Source organism: Coturnix japonica, chromosome 5, assembly GCF_001577835.2.
Source record: "Coturnix japonica isolate 7356 chromosome 5, Coturnix japonica 2.1, whole genome shotgun sequence".
NCBI classification, from domain to species: Eukaryota; Metazoa; Chordata; class Aves; order Galliformes; family Phasianidae; genus Coturnix; species Coturnix japonica.
The window spans coordinates 40,156,376-40,174,184 of record NC_029520.1 but is presented as its reverse complement, the minus strand read 5'-3'; the positions used below and the strand labels follow the sequence as shown (position 1 = coordinate 40,174,184).

General features: G+C 39.6%; 1 protein-coding gene across 3 annotated transcripts in view; it reads left to right on the top strand.

Moving 5' to 3' along the window:
• The window catches only part of CCDC88C (coiled-coil domain containing 88C), a 78,768-nt gene that overhangs the window by 42,524 nt on the left and 18,435 nt on the right, over positions 1-17,809 (top strand). For 2 of the 3 annotated variants that reach the window (XM_015865274.2, XM_015865271.2), the window contains exons 11-20: positions 3,646-3,792; positions 4,392-4,536; positions 5,821-6,002; positions 9,257-9,394; positions 10,760-11,830; positions 13,655-13,782; positions 14,664-14,805; positions 16,241-16,429; positions 16,788-16,949; positions 17,397-17,674. In XM_015865274.2, coding sequence (XP_015720760.1) covers positions 3,646-3,792; positions 4,392-4,536; positions 5,821-6,002; positions 9,257-9,394; positions 10,760-11,830; positions 13,655-13,782; positions 14,664-14,805; positions 16,241-16,429; positions 16,788-16,949; positions 17,397-17,674 — 2,582 coding nt within the window. The remainder of the gene's footprint in view (positions 1-3,645; positions 3,793-4,391; positions 4,537-5,820; positions 6,003-9,256; positions 9,395-10,759; positions 11,831-13,654; positions 13,783-14,663; positions 14,806-16,240; positions 16,430-16,787; positions 16,950-17,396; positions 17,675-17,809) is intronic. The other variant, XM_015865273.2, reaches the window with a different exon arrangement.

Here is a 17,809-nt window from a genome sequence, read left to right as displayed (position 1 = left end):
CCAACTCTCCTCAGTCCTTGGAGTTTTCTCTTAGTATCTCAAATCCTGCACATACCCAAGTAAAGGACTAAAGGCTGTGACTGAGTTCAGTGTCTGCTCAGATTCCTCCCAATTCTTCAAAAACTGTTTGTCTCACTGTTACAGGTTGTAAAATTTGTGCAGGTATGTTCATGTTTTTAACCACTAGGCTGTACCTGAGCTCCAAGACTTAAGACTCAGATTGATTTCACAGAGGCTCAGGAGCAAGTAGATGCATAAAGTGCACTGTAAGCCGCATTTCTGTGGTACCTTAAAGCTCCTAGGGCTTTCTCAAGGTTGTCAATAAGCGGTGTGAAATCAGTAAGAGGAAAGTGATTTCAGCTTTGTGTGTCAGTACAGAAAGCTACTAAGTGGATGTTTGAAAATCTTTTCCTTCATGTTGTTCATGTACACCTTTGGCAGTTTGTGCAAAGAACATGAAAGGTGCTCTATGCATGACACTGTGACAAGCTTTAGGCATTGTTAGCAAGATTGTAAGTATTTTCTGGAAGCATTTGATACAAATCAGCTGTGGCAGCAGGAAGAGATTTAAGGAACTATTGCAGGAGTGCTAAAGAAGCAAGTTTGTCTTTTCTGTATGTGAACCTAATGCATGGAAGAATGTTTGTTGGTTTCCTTCTCTGTATTTTTTGACAAAGTTATTCTGAAAAAGCATTCCAATTTGACCATCTTTAAAGGAATATAGGGATGAATGTGTTTAGACACCTTCCCGCAGAGACAGCTTAGTGAAGTCCTAAGTGTGAGTTTGGAGGCCTGGACATAATGCAGGACTTCTCTCCAGCATAAAGCTTCCCCTCCAGCATTCCTCTCCATGGAACCTGGTGCAGCTCCAGGAGATCAGATAATTTTCAGAGGCCAGGGAATCTGTCTTGCCTATTCCAATTCCTTCTTGTTGCGGTTGCATTTCCGCACAAGATGCTGGGAGAAATTTCTGTGAACATTTTAAAAATGCAAAAGTATCTTTATGTTTTCATACCTCTTAACTAAGGCAAGGATTGACTGTCACAAGGTGTTTATCATGGCTCAGCAGGGGCAGAGTCTGAACTGTAGAAGGGTGGAGTTTGAACCCTGTTTAATAACTAGGTCTGGATGTGCATACAAATTTTCTAGTTTTAAACAATCTGATTGCTACTTTAGTTACTGAAAATGTCTCTCAGTACGGTGCAACACACCCTGATTGTGCAACCACTTACTCCTGGACTGAACTGTAACCGTATGAGCACACCATGCCATTCTTAAAGCTACTTCAGGGCACGGTGATACACGATCAGAAGGCAGTGTGTTGTTTTAGAAATGTAGTTACAAAATCAGGCTTATGTATGATGGGTATGAAACCATCATAATTTAAGTTGAATCTCTTGTCTGTTACATTCAGTATGTTTTCAGAAATAAACAAACAAACCCATAGCCAGCTATTATTGCTGCTGACTTAAAATTAAGCTCAGTTTAAAAATAAACTCACAGTGAAAGAAAAACACTTATCTCTGATGGGACCATCACTACACCATGACCACCTGCTGAATTTCTGGCCAGCAGGAGTGGTTTGTAGCTCAGTGTGTTATTAGGCTGACTGTCTTCTGTGGTGAGTTCTCAGGCATTAATGCTGATGCATTGTAGTTAGAGCAGTTCTACCTTTAAGGCTTTGAGGCACAACTCTGCAAGATCCCGCGGAGTAATTATTTAAATTACATGAACTTCTCGGTGTTAAGGCAACCTAAGATCATGGGATGTGTATACCAATGAGCAGTGTTGGCCTTGCCATAGCTGGCATTTTCACCAGGTTATTAATTTAAGATGTCTTCAGAGCTGTTGTGAACCAACATGTCCGCTCCTCCTGGGTGCTCAGTGAAAAGTATTCCGGTCTTCCATATATTGCAGCTCACAGTGCTGTGTGGTTTGTACCAGAGCCTGGATTACATGTATGTACTTGGCGCATAGCTGAACTTTTTATGAGTCTCTAAAATAACAACTGGTTCCTGCTCGGTAGGCAGTTTTGGGCATAGTTCTGAGACCATGTTTTTGAGGTCAGACACAACCTTCCTTTTTAGGGCTGTAGTCAGGATTGAGTGTGACAATATAGCGGAGTAAACTACTCACATTGCTGTTTTTTTATGGATATTCTGGCAGCTTAAACAACATTCAGCATGTTTTGTGTTGCGTACTTCCTCTGGTCTGTCATCTGTTAGGTGTCAGTCTTTTTAGCTTTGTCTACCCTGAAGTGACCCAGTTACATCAGACTTGGCCCAAAATGCCATTTCCATAAAATTAGTGTTTTATTATAATTATTATTTTAGTTACTTGCTTACTCAGACGTTTCACTTGTGGTGGTTGAAGCACTTCACCAGCACTGACGGTCCTGTCCTTTTAGTGCTGCTGTAGTGGGGAGTTGATTCCTCTTGTATGATGCAAGTTGGTAGCTGACCCAAGGAGACGTCAAGGGCAGTAGTGTGTGCATAAGGTGGACTTCCATACTATACCATCTTCAGTCAAAATGCAGCAAACAATTAAGATTGCTATATGAGGCTCTAAAATCGTGGCCCCCTGAGCCCAGAAAGTGAGGGGAGTGATTGCCATTAGACATTACTAACTTGCACTTTGTGATTCTTTTTTTTTTTCTTTTTTTTCTTTTTTCTTTTCTGTAAGATCTGAGCCATGCGAGGCTTTTTAAGGCAGACTCTCCCTTCCAGAACTGGGAAGGGTGTTGCTGGTAGAGGAAGTGAAAGCAATTTGCTCATGCCTAATGGTCGCTCAGGAATCTCCTTGGTTTGGATGTTTGTGGTTGGAGAGAGCAGACTTGGACACTGATGTCAGCAGACTTCACATTTGGAATACAGTTGTCCAGGAGTGATCTTCTCTAGAAACGAGCAGTTCATCATTCCTGCATGTGCATTTTCTTTTCTTGTGTATTTAATTGGAGCAGAGGAAGGAGGTGGAGGAAGAGAACAGTAGGCAAAGAAAGATTCTGCCTCTTACCCCATTGTAACTCACCTGTGCTAAAATTTTTCTTGTATCTGTTTAATCTGTTTAAATGCTGATGTGTTCCTTCTGTGGAAAGGTATATCTATGATTGAAGACTTATCTAAAAGTAAAAGATAACTGTGAGATATTATAACTTGAAATAACACGTAATTTAATAACTGTGTCGAACATGAACATGAATGCATCGCCAGATTTTATGCTTTGGACATGGTATTTCTGGAGATTAGGTACTTAAATGCTGTGTAATTAACTTTAGTTTCCAAAGCTACGGCTGCTACAGTATAAGCTGAATTTTTTCTTGGTAATAACAGATTCAGAAGCTTTAGCTGATCAATGGCATGACTTGTGCAGTTAATGTTCGTGTTTATTTTGTGTCTGGTCTTTTTGATCTAGCTCTGTATGATGAAAAAGTCCATCACATGTCTAAAATTCAGGGAAAAACAATAAGGAATTCGTTGTATTTACATTCATTAGTGAATATGAGATAATCAAACATAGAATTGTTTCCTGTTAAATATCAGGTCGACAGCTGTTTTCTTGTTTTTTACCATGTCACTTTATGAAAGTGACTTGGTCTTTGTAAAGTCACTTCACTGAAAGAAGTCAACATTATTTTTCCCTCTCTAGGAGTTAAGAGAAGATAACATCATATTAATTGAAACAAAGGCAATGTTAGAAGAACAGCTAACAATGGCAAGAGCTCGTGTTGATAAGCTGCATGAGATAGAGAAGGAGAATTTGCAGTTGAAATCCAAACTTCATGATGTGGAGCTGGTATGCACTCACTTTCTCATTACACGTTTTTTTTTCTTACTGCATTCTCTGGGTTTGTTTTTTGGATGGTTGAAACCCCCCAAGTTACGAGGCAAATACCTACTTGCTAATCCATATGACATGAGTTAAAGAAGCTCATTACTAATATTCAAGGTTATTTCTGCAATGGTCTCTATAGAGTCAGTGCATGATCATAGAATAATAGAATCATAGAATGGCCTGGGTTGAAAAGGACCACAATGATCATCTAGTTTCAAGCCCAGTCATCACAGACCAGACAAGGCTGCCCAGAGCCACATCAGCTGAGGAGACACCTCAAATTCAGATAGCCTTACCAGTCTTAGCTTTTACTGGCCCTGTCATTACTAAGCATCATCTCCTTCCAGTCACCTTCATTTCAAATATATAATGGACTTATCTATAACTAGGGCTACAGCAAACAGTTAAAGCTGTGCATGTATTTTAATGAAGAGGCTCCCACCATTCAGTGAGGCTATTCTGCCCTCAGTGTGTATTGCTCCATTTAGTAGTTCAGCTGACAGAACAATCTGAGATCATCTGCATATATATTTTTTTTCTCATTCACACACCTTGCACAGGACCGAGACACAGACAAAAAGAGAATTGAAGAGCTTCTGGAGGAGAATATGGTCTTGGAGATTGCACAGAAGCAGAGCATGAACGAATCTGCACACCTCGGCTGGGAACTGGAACAACTGTCTAAAAGCACAGATCTTGCTGATAGTGAGTACCAATTGGGGTTGTTGGTGTTGTATTTCCGTTTGTGGCCTCTGAAATAATACAGAGGTCACTTGACTGCAAAGGGAACAAAAGAGTTCAAGCTTAGGAACTTCATTTGGAGTATTTCCCTTCCTGAGCCACCTGACTTTGAACTTAGTTACTGGGAACTTCTAAAATGTCTTCCTTCAAACTTCTTTTTCTTATGAAATTATTAAAATGCTTTCTTTTTGTGTTGGTTGTCACTGCAAGAGTGACTCTAAAATGATAAAGAGAAATTAACAAAAGAAAGCTTTGCATATGACACAGCAGAAATGTCACACTGAATACGAGATACTTCTAACTGAATGGCGGGGAGGAGCATGTGATCTTTAGTATTCTTCAGTACAATTAGTGCAGACAGTTAGCTAGCTTTAAATCCCAGGAAGTAGTGTATGCTGAAGTCATTTATTTTTACTAGATACTGAAAAATGTGTATGGGTAGAATAACTGGCTGACTATTTTTTTTTGAATGGTTGATTTGATTTCCATAACCACCACAAACACAACTAACACTCCCTTTGCTAGTCAGGTTTTATCATTGTTTGCTGTGTCTAACATCTGTGCTGTTTATAATACCAGCCTAAACAGCACCGTTAAAGAGAAATTTGGAAATACAGAATATTTTGTGGAGTTCGGTATGCAGATTGTATTGATTTATTCACCCGATTCTGATAAAACTGGTATATTTGTGTTTGTGTATCAGGAATAATTTAACTGAAGACAAAAGGCATACATTTGAGCAAGGAAATAGTCTGTTTTCAGTAAAGCTACTTAAAAGAATGATTTTGTTTTCTGAAATAAATCCGAGTTATCTTTTTGTGATTAATGTCTATTTAATTGTTGTTTTCAATAAATAATCATGCAGAGCAGGTTCACCTTAGCATTAAAAATGAATGGCAGTCAATTCCTCCTTACTTGTAATCAAGGCTGTTAGTCACAGAAATAGTGAAGGGAAAAGTACTGTTGCCTCAAAACTTAGGAATTTTGTTGAACTTTTTTTCAGGAAAATGTAAAACTATCTGATTTTTTGCCTTGTTTCAAGTAGCTGCTTTTGGCCTCTTGCTGATTTGGTTTATTTAATGATGTAGTAGAAGAAACAATGCTAGTTTTGTTCTTCAGTTTTTCTAGCAGTGGAACTCTAGAACTTCTTGGCTATGATTGTCTTTGTAAAAGTGAATCTTAAAGACCTAGAAAGGAAGATACTGATCAGTTGATTAGAGCCTTCTTCTAATTCTCATGTTTCAACAGCTAGGAAGTCTTTTGTGTTTGAGCTGAATGAATGTGCTTCAAGTCGCATACTGAAGCTAGAGAAGGATAATCAGAGCTTGCAGAACACAATCCAAGAGCTGAGAGATGCCTCCTTGACCTCCAGAGAGAGCAGCCTAAAGTTTGTGGAACTGGAAAAGGAAAATCAACAGCTTAGCAAAAAGGTAATCCTTGCTTAGAGGAACAAACAGAGCTCTTTAGTTTTTGAGCGTAGTGTGCGCAGGCCTTTACAGCATTCCTGAATGATGAGGGATTCACTGATACTCTCCGTAAGACTGGGCATGTTTCTGGCCTCCTCTAATTAATCTTGTTCTGACAGTAGTGTATTATATTGCCTTCTACTTTTCCATCTACTTAGGTAAATCATTGCAAGCAAAAGCAGCTGTTTCATAAAAGCAACCTTACAGTGCTCATTTGCCAATCAGATTGTACTGTTGATTTTGTCCCTTTTTCTCATCTTCTGGCTGTCAGTAATATTTGGTGTACCAGGTGACGATGCCACAACCCTTTTGAAATTTCATTTTCATTTGAAAGATTTGACTTACATGAAAATATTAAAAAAAAAACAACAAAAAAACCAGAATTTAAGTTAGCTTAGTCTATTTTTCTTTGCTGTCCATAGTCCTGGATCAGCTCTTTAACTTGTCATTTTGGCCCCTAGATGAAGATGCTCCAACATTTTCCTCCCTGCAAATATCTGGTTTCTTTTAATCCCAGGTAGCAAACATGCCATTGTTTTTTACATGTGTTTGTCTATATTATACTGTATTATTAACTGTTATTACATTTAGCTCAAATGCCAGCTCAGCCTTTGTGTGAAATGTAGTGGTCTGTTCACCTCCAACTAATAGACCCATTTTTGTCTGACTATTCTGAACTCTGATGAGTTGAGCCAAATGGGAAAAAGAGAATGCTTGCCAGTCTGAATATTGAAAACAAACTCCCTATCATTTTTTTCCACGTTCCCACCTTTGACGTATCACCAAGAGAACATACTCCACTTCTCGCCCACTGCTGCTATAAATTATGTGTGCAACACTAATACGTGGAGTCCTCTGACCTGCATATGGGGTAACAATGCTTTGAAGGGCAAGGTGAGGAAGAATTTTTATATGCAATGCTGATCATAAATTAGTGGATTGTACCTATCAGCATGTCAGCTTTTCTGCCAGGGGGAACCAGGATCCGTCACTGGATTGCTCAACCTTCTGCAGAGATTCCTTTGCTGCCAAGTTGAGAGACTAGTTCTGCTTCTTGGCTTTCTTCTGTGTGCAAAGAAAATGGAAAAAATTCAGTTTACTCCTGCTTCCATGCACACTTTTATGACCCTTTGTGTATGAGTAATTCACTCTAGCTCGTAATTTAAATGCTTAAAATTTGAGATCAAGAAATATAAAGCACTCAGCAGATACCTGTGGTGTGCAGCAATTTGAGTCATTTGAACAACTGTGGTCAATCTTTGGCTTTGCCACAGGCACATTCCTGTGGGCACCACCAGTTATGGCGCTGCACTGTATTGGTGCTGGCAGCTGTGATTCCAGCATTAGTCTGATGTTTTCAGTGATGGTGAATGTGTTGACATGGTGGGGTCACCTACAGGTTTGGTAGTAAGATAATAGCCAGTCATGGGGAATGCTTGTGTGGTGTGAAGGGGACCACTGTAGATATTAAACCAACAAGAATGAGAGAAAATGGCAGTTAAAAAAACTACTTTCAAGAACAGCTCAAGTGTGTGGAAGGGTATAAATTGAGCTCTATCAGAGAAACACAAAGTGTGATGGGAGTTGCTGCCTAGCTGCACATCTCCTGTTCAGGAATATCTATGAAGAATAAACATAGCTGTACTCTATAGTCTGTTGTCTTCCAGCATATGGAGATCTGATATAAAATAATCCTGATGTGTGGTGGTTGAGTTGATATTTTTTTAATCCTTTCTTCCTTAAACCTACTTTTGTATTACTCTTACACATCTCCTTGATTAGAGGATATGATTGTCAACAGAGGAAGTCTCTGCTCATAATTACTGAGTGTTTCCTGTAGTATGAAGAGGAGAGAGCAATTCTAAAGAGCAGTTAAAGATGCAAACGAAGAACAAGAAATAAGTTTTCTTTCAATTCTGTGTGATTTTAAAAGCAAACCAAAAATCCTTATTGTGATACCTGTGGTAAAGTCATTTCACTATCATCATCCACTGGCAAGAGAGTTAGCAAGAACTGTGACCAGAGTATGCTTGGCTGTCTACTGATCTACTGCTTGGAAAGGTCACGTAGCCGGAATGGGATTATTTAGGTAGCACTAGAGGGGGTGGTATGAAAGAAAAGTCTTGTACATCTTTTTCTTTGAGGGGAACTGGTTCTAGAAAACTCCTCTCTGGTGGTCTAGTAGCAGCAGACCCAGTAAGTGTCTGTTCTCCCTGCATTCTGAACTTCTTTGAATGAAACAAGTTGTAATTTCTTACTTGTCTCCAGTGTTCTCGGAAGTGCTAAGTAACTCAGCAATAGCTTGTCTTCATGAGCTCATGTTCCAGTCTTTTCTGAACAGCTCCTTCGAGACCAATGATTCTAAACACAGTCACATTTTTAAATGTTAAGCCCTTCTTATCTCGGATCTGGGCAGCCTCTGCTTGTTTAAACACTTCCTGTAATGAGGCAGATGTTGATACAGGCAGAGCCCAGCCTCTGGCTATTTCCCACTTGTAAGAATAATCGTTAATAACATTCTCATTGACGTTTTCACTGTTGGCAAAGTTCATAATACCACCACAGAAAGTTAAGCTGTAGGGTTTCACAGTACTTTAGAAGGATAAAAAGGAATATTTCCTGAACTGGAGATCCTGGCTCTTTGAATCTCTGGCTTCAAAACAGCTGCTGCTTTACAGTGCCCAGTTCATTATTAGTATAGCTTTCGAAAGGGGGTAGTAAGAGGACATCATTCACTGTAAGACTGGGCTCTTGTTCACAAGAGTCACCTGCTGGGAAAACAGAGGACCAACATACCATAGGGAGAGAGAAGGTAAACTTGGAAACCAGTTTTCCTTTGTTCATTGCTTTATAAAATTCTTTTGCTCACTGAACTGTTCTAAGAACCTTCTTGGTATTTGCCGGTTAAGCAAGGCCATCAATGATGGGGAAGAGCAGGAGGAGACAAGTCCCTCTGAAAAGTAAGCATCAGAAATTGTAGCCACTGACAGGAGCAAAATAGCACTGAGGCAGGGGAGTCATTTTTCACCACTGTGTGCCTTATCCTAATAAGCACTATGAGAAAATTCAACTCTGTCTTCAAACTGCCCTTCAAGAAGGGAAGGATTATATCCTACAGCCATAGTCGTCATCTCATTCGTTGGTTGAGTACTTTTAAGTGTGGGCTGTCATCATATCAGGCTGTGGCTGATGTGTTTTGCTGAATTCTCTCCAAACAGATTGAGAAGCTGCAAAATCAAATTGAAAAAGAGAAGCAAAGTCATCAGGATCTGGAGACACTGAGTGAAGAGCTGATAAAAGAGAAAGAACAGCTACAGGTTGTCATGGAGACTCTGAAAGCTGACAAAGACAGACAGGTGCAGACTTCACGAATGTAATCTAAAAGCGTGTGCTCAGTAGTGGGAATTTATTGATGTCATTTAGAGTGTTTGGTTCTCTCAGGGATACAGGGCAATTTGAGAGCTATTATACATACATTTAACTTGTTCAAATGTAGGTAAAAGTTTTCTTTGAGCAAAAAAGCTCAGTGTATTTTGATACTACTGCTTCTCCTGTTGCCATAAGGACATCTTCTGTTCTTACAACAGCCTGTCTTCCTTCTTTAAGGAAAAAAGCCCTGAACTTTACTAAATGGACTCTGACTGGCTTTAGGATAGGCAGATAAAACTACATATTGTTGTAGAAGACTGGTTTTCTGCCAGCTGGATGTCTTGACTTTATTTATTCTATTAAATCTCTTAGTATTTTAAAAGTATGCTGAGAAAACATTTACATCTTCTGGATTTGTATTTTGAATGCCTCTCAGCACTTAAATGCAGTGCCATGAAGCCATTCTGTTACAGACTCATGCCAGACGTCATCTGTATTAAGTAGACCAATGAAGAAAACACATAAGTACATCATTGAAAGGCAGGGTGTATATTTTTGTATTGGAATTCATTCCAAGATTTGTGAGATGAAGGTTAAATAACAAATTGCCTTGTTCGTGTGGTGCTTTTCATACTGAAGGAATCTTATGCAGGCTTCTGCCTGGGAAATCGCGCTTTACCACTGAAATCATGAGTTTCAATTAGGTTGCATATGGATTCTTTGCAGTAACAACGAATGAATGGCACACAGGTAGAACAAGAAGTAAAAACAACAGCATTGTCAGTCACCAGAAGAGGACAGATTCTGATTTTTCAGGCCCAAGTCCTGTTTAGTTTTTGTTTATTTTTTAGATAAGGATTGCAAATTGCAGTCTAAGTTGCAATTTCTTCAGCTGGATTCCAACCAGTTACCTAAATATACAGCATTTACCGAAAGTGTATCTTTAGTGAGATACATCACTGCTGCAAATTTTCCATACTTTCAGGGTTTCTGAAGTCTTATCAGGGAAAATTTGGGTCTTCAACTCACAGGGATGTAAACCTAAACAAAAAGGTAACATATGATTGATAACAAATCATCCTCTCCAAGGGTGTTCCCCAAAGGCCTTCTGTTTCCTTTCTCTGCCTGCTTAGACCTTTCCTGGTAGGAAGAATACAGCAGCATTTTTCAGTTCATCAGAGTACCAAGTACCAGAGGTAGCAACTTTTTAATTAGTTTTGGTTGTTGGTTTAGCTCAGAAATTTCTCTTGTCTTAAATGGATATTTTTATTAACAAGGAGCCAGCTACTTTAGAACTAAATTATGGTGAATGTGTAGCACTCACATGACTTATTTTCATTTTGTTTATGTAGATAAAGGACCTTAAACAAGAAAATGATCACCTGAATCAAGTGGTCTTATCCCTGAGACAAAGATCTCAAGTGAGCAGTGAGGCAAGAGTGAAAGATATTGAGAAAGAGAACAAGATCCTTCATGAAACAGTTACGGAAACTAGTTCCAAAGTCAACAAGCTAGAATTTGAGAAGAAACAGTTGCAAAAGGATTTTGACCAGGTTAAAGAAAAAGTAGAAAGAGTGGAAGAAATGGAGAAAGAGCTCCACCGGCTGGAGAAGGAGAATGAACAGCTCACAAAGAAAGCAACAGCAATGAAAACAGTGTCAAAAAAAGTTGAAGTTCTTCAGCAGGAAAATTGGGATCTGGAAATGGAAAATAAGAAACTCAGAAAATCCCTGGACACATTGCAGAACGTTTCCATCCGGCTTGGGGACCTGGAAAGGGACAACAAGCAGTTGGATGAAGAAAACCTGGAGCTTAGAAGAGTTGTGGAGACCATGAGATTTACCAGCACAAAAATGGCACAAATAGAAGCAGAAAATAAAGATTTGGAGAGGGAAAAAGAGGACTTAAGGAAGAATGTGGAAATGTTGAAAGTGCTGAGTAAGAAATCAGAAAGGCTGGAGCTAAGTTATCAGAGTATCAACTCTGAAAACCAGAGACTTCAGCAAATGCTGGAGAACAGCAACAAAAAGATCCAGGAGCTAGAAAAAGACGTACAGGCGACAGAGAGTGAAAATCAAGTCCTTCAGAGAAACCTTGAAGAGCTGAAGATTTCTGCCAAAAGACTCGAAAGATTAGAAAAAGAGAACAAGGCCCTAGAACAAGAAATATCTCAGCTTGAGAAGGACAAAAAACTGCTGGAGAAAGAAACAAAACGGCTTTGGCAGCAAGTGGAGCTGAAAGATGCTATTTTGGATGATAGTACAGTAAAGTTGGCAGTTGCTGAGAAAGAAAACAAGACACTAGAAAAGGAAATAGCTCAATTCAGAGATTCATCTAATAAGCTGAAAGAATTTGAAAAGGACAACAAAGATCTCATAAAGCAAGTTACAATTGATAAAAGAACACTAGCTACACTGAGAGAGGTAAGAAAAATAGTAATAATACAACACTGTTTTATATTTCAACTCTGTGAAGTAGCAAAGGAGGCCATCTGTCCTATGACTGCTTATGACTATATAAGAGACCTTCACAGGCTTGCTAGGAAGCACTGCATAATGTTGTTGGAAGGTGCAGCCTTCCAGAAACTTCGTAGCCACAAATTAGAGTGTCTCCAAATGAAGTATTCTTAATGCAGAGTAGTTCTAACACAGCTCCCACGTCACTCATACTTTCTCTAAGGCTGATTACCAAATTGTTTGCTTGCATGAAAGTTCCAGTAGATGAGCTCTTAAGCGTGGAAATGAGAGCATTTGTTAAGAACATGTTAACATTCCCATTCTAAAACAGGCTTCTCTGGGACATGAACCATCCCAGGTAACCAACCTGGCCCTTTCACTAACAGCTGAACTGAACTTTGCTTTAGGTCTTCCTGGATTGTTTTTCCCCCAAAAGATTCCATACTGAACAAAAGAGTCCTAAGCAGCTCTGTTAATAAGCAGCAGTGATCTCTTCCTGTACCTGTGTCCAGTGCAGCATGCAGTGTTCACACTTTTGCCTGTAGTCATCTTTGAAATATAAACCATTTGCATTACCACGTTGGCAAACCAACAATTTGTGTGCCAGAGCCTGGAAACCTTATAAATGGTCTGTGAGCTGAATCAGGCTATTGCAGCTTTCTGTCATTGCCTGCTCCAGCTGCTGTCATCCTGCCAGAAACAGGATTTCCTGTGAAAGAGCATTTAAAGTAAAACTGTCAGTGTTACAGTAGCTTGGTGAAATGAATAAGTTTAGCAAGGCTAATGCAGTAAGCAATTACTTTTTTGGGGATTTGGTTTTATTGAAGCAGTAGTGTAATTTTCTGGATGAAAGATATTTATCAGAAACAAGTTGCCTCTTTCCTGCTTTCCATAAAAATAAACAGAATAATGGCATTTCTGAAGAGAATCCTTTATAATCTTTCAGTTGTCAAACAGCTGTGAACTTCCAGTTATGCAGTTCGTGCACAAACATATCTTATTTTCCTTCTCCCATTTACCTTCTGCAGAAGAGTTCCTGCATGTTGAAGAAGGGATCTGTTTACAAAGCGTAGATTAACATTGATCTTAACATTTTTTTCCTTTTGTTGTTGAAGCATGTGACTAAATCTATCACATCACAGAACTGCTGAATTCCTGCGTGTGTTTAACAATGTATATGTTACTGCGGTTTTATTCTTACTTCTGTTTGGGATTCCATTTTTTTTTTCTTTCTTGATTTGCTTCAGTAATTTTGTGCTTTTTCCAGTCTTCAGTGGTATGGTTTGCACTTCAGAAAATGTTGAGTGTCAGGAACATTTTAACTTCGCAGTGCACCAGCAATGATTTGCCCTTATTAAACGTGTGGCTGGTACTGTCCTCACTTCTGTTTGGACTCAGAGAGGTGAGAACTCCCTCTGGTGGTGCCGAGTGCCCTGAGCTGCACACATCACAAGTCCCTTCTGCTGGCAGCAGGCAGGAGTCTCCTGGCCTGCACACATCCCCTCTTTCAACAGGCGGGCAGGATTCCAACACTGGCAGTAGTAAATCAGTACAGTGAGCAAGACCAAGGTCAAAAGAAGAGTTCTTCAGATTTATTCTGAGTAAGCTATAAATAAAAGCTATCAGTTTAATTCGGCACTTGGCTGACACTGATGAAGAATTTTAGCTGACCTGCTTGGGACTAGGATTTTATCTAACAACTTTTTTCTGGTGTTCTTGAAAAAAACTGTATTGTGCTGGATAGCGATCACCACCCTTTGCACGGCAGCTAATTATTTAGTACTGTTGCAGGATTTGGTTCTGGAGAAGCTGAAAAGTCAACAGTTGTCTAGTGAGCTCGACAAATTGAGCCTGGAACTGGAGAAGATAGGATTGAGCAAAGAGCTGCTGCTACAGGATGACAATGGCAATGATGACACGTGAGGAAACTGAGTTCTTCTAATCATTCTTTTGACTACGAAGGCCTTTCCTCAGCTGAATTCCCAAGTCCTCTCTTCCATTTTGGTTCTCATTTGTCTCTCTTCAGTTATCCATACCCATATTTCTCACATAAAGCATGTTTTTCTATATTATGCTTGGCAATATGCTGCAAGTTTTGCAAAATCTCTTCTTGGGAGGATGGAGGAAGTGCCATTATGGCTGTCCATGCCAGCCAACCCCTTTGTCAAGCAGCTAGATAGATATTCTGGTGATCCTCTGTGTATGTTCCTCCTAGTATTCTTTATAAGTAACAATAGTGCTTAAGTGTCCATTAGATGGTGTGTGCCATGACTGAGTAGTAGGTGATCCAACCAGCTCTTAATATAAGCACACATTATTCCTAAGAAACTCCAGATTGCAAGTTCTGTAGCTGTGAACAAAGAAACCCCAACAGGAAATGCATACCGGCCTCTTGGTAAGACTTAGTTAGAGAAGCAAACTCACCTTCCAGGAGACTTTAGGGCTTATTGCAGATTTTTCTCTGAATTAAATTGTAAAGAGACATGAGAAGAAATTTATAGAGTAATTATGGCAAATTATGTAATTATGGCAAAAAAAAATAATACTTTAAATTATGTAGCTGTTAGATATTTCCTTAGAACTATGCTATGCTTGCGTGGTCCTTGTTAAAATTGACTGAATTTTCTTAAAGTCAGTTCCCCAGCTATAATATATCAGAGGGATCTGCAGCAGTAGGGGAACAAGTGAACATATAGTATAGAAATGTACAGTGTAGCTTACGATGAGACAAAGTCTTCTATATAGATGGTTTCTCATTTCTTATTGACAGCCAGTAGGAAGTTATTCTCTTGTCTTTCAGAAAATACAGGATTCTGGAAAGCAAAACTGAATCAGCACTGAAAACAACACTAGCTGTGAAAGAGGAAAAGATTGCAGTACTGGAAGCTCAAGTGAAAGATACTCTGAACTTGAACCAGCAGTTACAAAATGATCTAAATATGGTAAGAGTGGTTCTGCATGTTCATTTTAAAAGTGAGCAAGAACAAGTTGTATGTATTTTTCTCTCCTACAACATTCACACATCTTGCAAAAACTTTTCTGATATAACTGCTTTTGCTTGTATCAGTATACATAATGACACCAATTTCATAGAATTGTAGAATCATAGAATTGCTAAGGTTGGAAAAGACTTTCAAGATAGTCAAATCCAACCGCAACCTGACCATACTACTCTAACAACCCTCCACTTAATCATGTCCCTGAACACCACATCCAAACAGTTTTTAAACACTTTCAGGGATGGTAACTCAACCTCCTCCCTGGTGAGTCTGCTCCAGTGCTAAACAGCCCTTTCTATAAAGAAGTGTTTCCTGATAACCAGCCTAAAACTCCTGTGGCACAACTTGAGGCCATTTCCCCTTGTCCTGTCACCAGTGAGAAGAGATCAACTCCGCTCTCACTGCAATCACCTTTCAGATATTGTAAGAGAGCAATAAGGTCTCCCCTCAGCCTCCTTTTCCCCAAACTAAACAGCCCCAGTTCCTTCAGTCTCTTCTTGTATGACATATTCTCCAAGCCCCTCACAAACCCTGTTGCCCTTCTTTGAACCTGCTCCAGCACTTCAATGTTCTTTATGTATAGAGGTGCCCATAACTGAACACAGTACTTGAGGTGGGGCCTCACCAGCCCTGAGTACAGGGACAGGATTACTTCTCTGGTCCTGCTCACCACACTATTCCTGATTCAAGCCAGGATGTTATTGTCCTACTTGGCCACCTGGACACATTGCTGGCTCATATTCAGCTGACTGATCATCAGTACACCAACGTCCCTTTCTGTCAGACAGCTTTCCAGCCACTCCTGCCCAAGCCTGTAGGGTTGCCTGTGGTGGTTGTGACCAAAATGCAGGATCTGACACTTGACCCTATTGAAACTCACGCAGTTTGCCTTGGCCCATCGATCTAGTCTATCCAGGTCCTTCTGTAGTGCCTTTCTCCCCTCTGGTATATCAACATTCCTTCCTTACTTGGTGTTATCACATTTTAGGAAAATTACTAGGCTGAGTTCCGTGGCAGAAATTTAAGGTAAGGACTGCTTGGAGATCTGTTTCCCAAGGTTGTTTTTTTTTATTGCCATAGTATTATTTTTCTGTCTTGTTTAATGAAAGTGTAGTCTGAAGAACAATGCATTTTGAACTTCCCACCCAAGAACAGGCTGCCTGTTAGGTGACAGTGAGTTTTAGTCAGAAAGCACCTTACAGCTAGCAAACAGACATGGATTCCTCCACCTGTTTCTTAGTTTCCCTGACTGTGAAGTGAGGATAAATGGTCCTTCAGTCCTTTGAAGTTAAAGAGAAGAAATGCATACCATATATTTGTTAATATGAAATCTCACAACTGAATCAGTGGTAAAGGTATTTCATTATTTGTTTTGAAGATAAAGAAGGACTTCGATGCACTTAAGCAGATGCATCAGGATGGGCAGCAAGCTCAGAATTCACTGAAATATTCTACAGAGAAGCTCATTCCCAACCACCAAATCAATGAGAAATTGGACACGGGACACCGAGAGGCTACCATGGAGCTGCTGAAATTGAAAGACAGGGCAATAGAATTGGAAAGGAATGTAAGCTTTCTATTTCCTGTTACCCCTCAGACTTCCTTGTGACAATGAGTAGGTTATTGGCACCTGGGTTTTGAACTTAGAGGAATCTGGTGGGTTTTCTGGAGCACCTGATTCTACCACATTTTTCTGGTATCTCACAGGATTTCTCAAAGCCCAAGACATAGGACTTTTACGTCCTGAATAACGTCTCTGTAGGGATGAATCCCAGGTATCGACATCTGTTATACTTTCATTTATTTATGGAAAGTGGTATCTGATTGCAGAATGATCTTTGCTGATTAGTTCTCATCCTTTTCAGGCGATCAGGCCAGCTGTTTTGTTTCTTCCTATCACCCCTTCAATCCTATCTCTCTTTCAGAATGCAGCCCTGCATACTGAGAAGCAGCTACTTAAAGAACAGCTGAAGCATTTGGAAACACAGAATGTCTCCTTCAACAATCAGATCTTGACACTACAGAAGCAAAACATGTTCCTTCAGGAACACAATACTGCCCTGCAGACGCAGACAGCCAAACTGCAGGTCAGAATAGCTTTGAACTTCTATGCAAGATGTAAAGATGAGTTCCAGAAGGTGGAGCTTAGATTGAGACCTGAATTTCTCCAAGCTAGAAGGGAAATTAACTCTATAGCTACTATCTGGATTTATTTTTATTATAAATGTTGTTACTTAGAAATTTCTAGAATAAAGTAACAATGCAGCAAAATACCAAAATACCAATGTTATTTCAGAAGTTGTACTAAAATAAAAGCATATATGCTGTTTTCCTGTTAATGCTATATCTGTGAAGAAGACCTTGGAAGGAACGGGAAGTGGGCACAATTTATCTCCAGGTGGCATTGTAGCTATGGGTTCTGATGGTAATTTTTAGACTTCAGATAATGTGTTGAAGTTGTTGGTGGAAAGCAGATTCTATTGCATGTTCCAGTAGGTGTAAGTAACGCTTGCTTTTTGTTTGAGAAACTTTAGGTAGAAAATTCAACCCTCAGCTCCCAGAGTGCTTCGTTGATGGCCCAGAATGCTTTACTCCAGAATCAGCAAACAGCCAAGGAGAACGAAAATGAAAACCTGCTGAAGCAGAAGGAGCAACTTAAAGCCGAATATGAATCACTGCTTCAAGACCACGAACACCTTGCTTCATTACATGAACATCAGTCCACAGAATATGAATTGCTAATAAACCAGCACAGCTGCCTGAAAACCTTGCACAAAAACCTGGACCTAGAACACAAAGGTCTTGGAGAGAGGTATGTTCACTGTGCAGGAGAGGTAGGATACACCCATGCTACAGTCTTAGTCTTAATTGTTGGCTTCCAATTATAAAGAGAAATTACTGTTCCATTAGAGTAACTTTTTCCTTTGAAAATGAGCTTTCCTATTCT